A 2,161-nucleotide genomic window follows, 5' to 3' on the forward strand; every position below is an offset into this window, starting at 1 on the left:
ATCCAGCGCTAGTGTGTGCGTGCGTGTGCGAGTGTGTGTGTGAGTGTTTGTGTGAGTGAGTGTGTATGCGTGTGTGTGTGAGTGAGTGTGTGTGTGAGTGTGTGTGTTCATGTTTGTGTGTGAGCGTGTGTGAGTGTGTGTGAGATCCGTACACACACCTGATGTAGATGTACATGGGCTCGAAGGCCTCTCGTCCGGACGCGGGCTCCAAGCAGCCGGACCCCCGGCCCCGCAGGAAGACTTTGGCCCCGGTTTCGGCCTGAATGTGCTGCAGGTACGAGCAGCCGGGGCCCTCCACTCGCTCCTTCACACAGAAGCCCTGCACGGCCTGATCCAGACCCACAAACAGCTTGTCCTGTACGTAATGCATCTGACACACACACACACACACAGAGATACACACACACACACACACACACACACACACTCACTCACAGCAATGTTCAACACATACACACTCTCACACACTCACACACACACACACAGCAATGTTAAACACAAACACACACACACTCACAGCAATGTTAAACACACACAAACACACACACACACAGCAATGTTAAACACACACACACAGAATGAAGTGAAGCGTCGGTCACATCACTCACTGTCCACTAAGTCTCTGGTTTGTCCCTGGACGTGCAGATAGAGCGGACGGTCACTGCAGAAACATCAGAGAGTCATGCATTAGCATTTATATTCATCATAGAACATTTCCTGTCAAACTAATCAACAGAAACAGATGAACGTGACGACAGACCTGGGCAGTGCTTTGCTCTTCTCCTCCGCTGTCATGAAGCGTCCTCTGGTGGACACGGCAGCGCCGCTCACTCTGCTGATCTGTGTGGAATATACACATCTGCCCGTATTCAGTAATGCCATATATCACGATAATGAACATGCACGATATTGTTATTGCGGGCACTTCAAAATACAGAGAATAGTTATTTATTACAAATTATTCAGAATTTTGAATGCATTTTAAGAATACGTTTCCCATCAACTGGTCACAACACAACATATGCTGCATGAAAGACGCGTGCGCACTCTGATGTAAACAAAACGCTCTGGAGGACAACACTTTCACTCTCTGACAGCAGGTGGTGCTGAACTGCAGAAATGCAGTCGTTACCCCGGAAACCCCATAAACAAAACAGCTGTGCTACTTTGTTTCTTTCTGTCTCTTACGTCTGAAACGTATTTAAATGATTTAAACAGCCATTCAGATTTGTGTATTTGCTATGATGTTCATCACAGCGCCAAATACTTAAATATTTAGACTTAATAGGCTATTTATTTTCAAACTTTTTTTACATTTTAATCTGGACTACAACATGCCCTAGATATTGTTTGAAAGTGTTTTGATTCTTTATTGTTCGGTCACACTTTACATTAGGGCTTCATTAGTTAACATTAGTTAATTCATTAGTTAACATAAACTGCCAATGAAAAATTCTTCTGAACATTCATTAATCTTAGGTATTCCAATATTTAATAACACGTTGTTAAAATCTAAAGTTGCAACTGTGTTATTTAATGAGCTAACATGAACTAAGACTTGTATTTTTAACAAAGATTCTGTAGCAAATGTAGCTATTGCTCATTGTGAATGTTAATGCATTAACTAAGGTTAACTAATGAGGTCTTATTGTAAAGTGATACCTATTGGTCTTTATAGTTCTTTTGCACTTTAATCTGTGTAAAACTTTTAACTTTATACATTTTTCTGTATTGCTTCATTGCATTTAAATGTTCAGTTATTTTTGTTATAAGAAAAATATATATTAAGCCTGTTATACTGTATTATGACAGCACTTTTTTAAAACTAAATTGCAATACCGTGATAACACCGTATACCGTGATAAAAGCATTAGCAATTAATCGCAACATGAAAATTTGATACCGGCATATCCCTAGGTAGATGTAATGTTACAATAGTAGACATTGTAAACAGACTGTGTGGTCACAATTATGAATATGGGACTAATTATTTAAACATCTTGTATTTTAGCTACATGTACAATAAGCAGAATAATTGCAACATAAAATGAAAAAGGTTAGAAAAGGTTAGAAAGCATGAAGCTTGCGGTGTCAGAATGCCAGTCTGTCAGTCAAATCCAAAGAAAGACGCAACCCATAGCAACGCGTTATAACTAGGGAG

The 2,161-nt window shown here is 40.2% G+C and overlaps 1 protein-coding gene across 1 annotated transcript in view; it reads right to left on the bottom strand.

Annotated features, from left to right (window-relative positions):
• Positions 1-2,161, bottom strand: part of khdc4 (KH domain containing 4, pre-mRNA splicing factor) — a 22,923-nt gene that overhangs the window by 13,182 nt on the left and 7,580 nt on the right. The window contains exons 4-6 of the mRNA XM_016475124.1: positions 761-840; positions 616-661; positions 159-370 (exon numbers count right to left, since the gene is read on the bottom strand). Coding sequence (XP_016330610.1) covers positions 159-370; positions 616-661; positions 761-840 — 338 coding nt within the window. The remainder of the gene's footprint in view (positions 1-158; positions 371-615; positions 662-760; positions 841-2,161) is intronic.

This window comes from Sinocyclocheilus anshuiensis, unplaced genomic scaffold, assembly GCF_001515605.1.
Source record: "Sinocyclocheilus anshuiensis isolate Anshui unplaced genomic scaffold, SAMN03320099.WGS_v1.1 scaffold1680, whole genome shotgun sequence".
Taxonomy (NCBI): Eukaryota; Metazoa; Chordata; class Actinopteri; order Cypriniformes; family Cyprinidae; genus Sinocyclocheilus; species Sinocyclocheilus anshuiensis.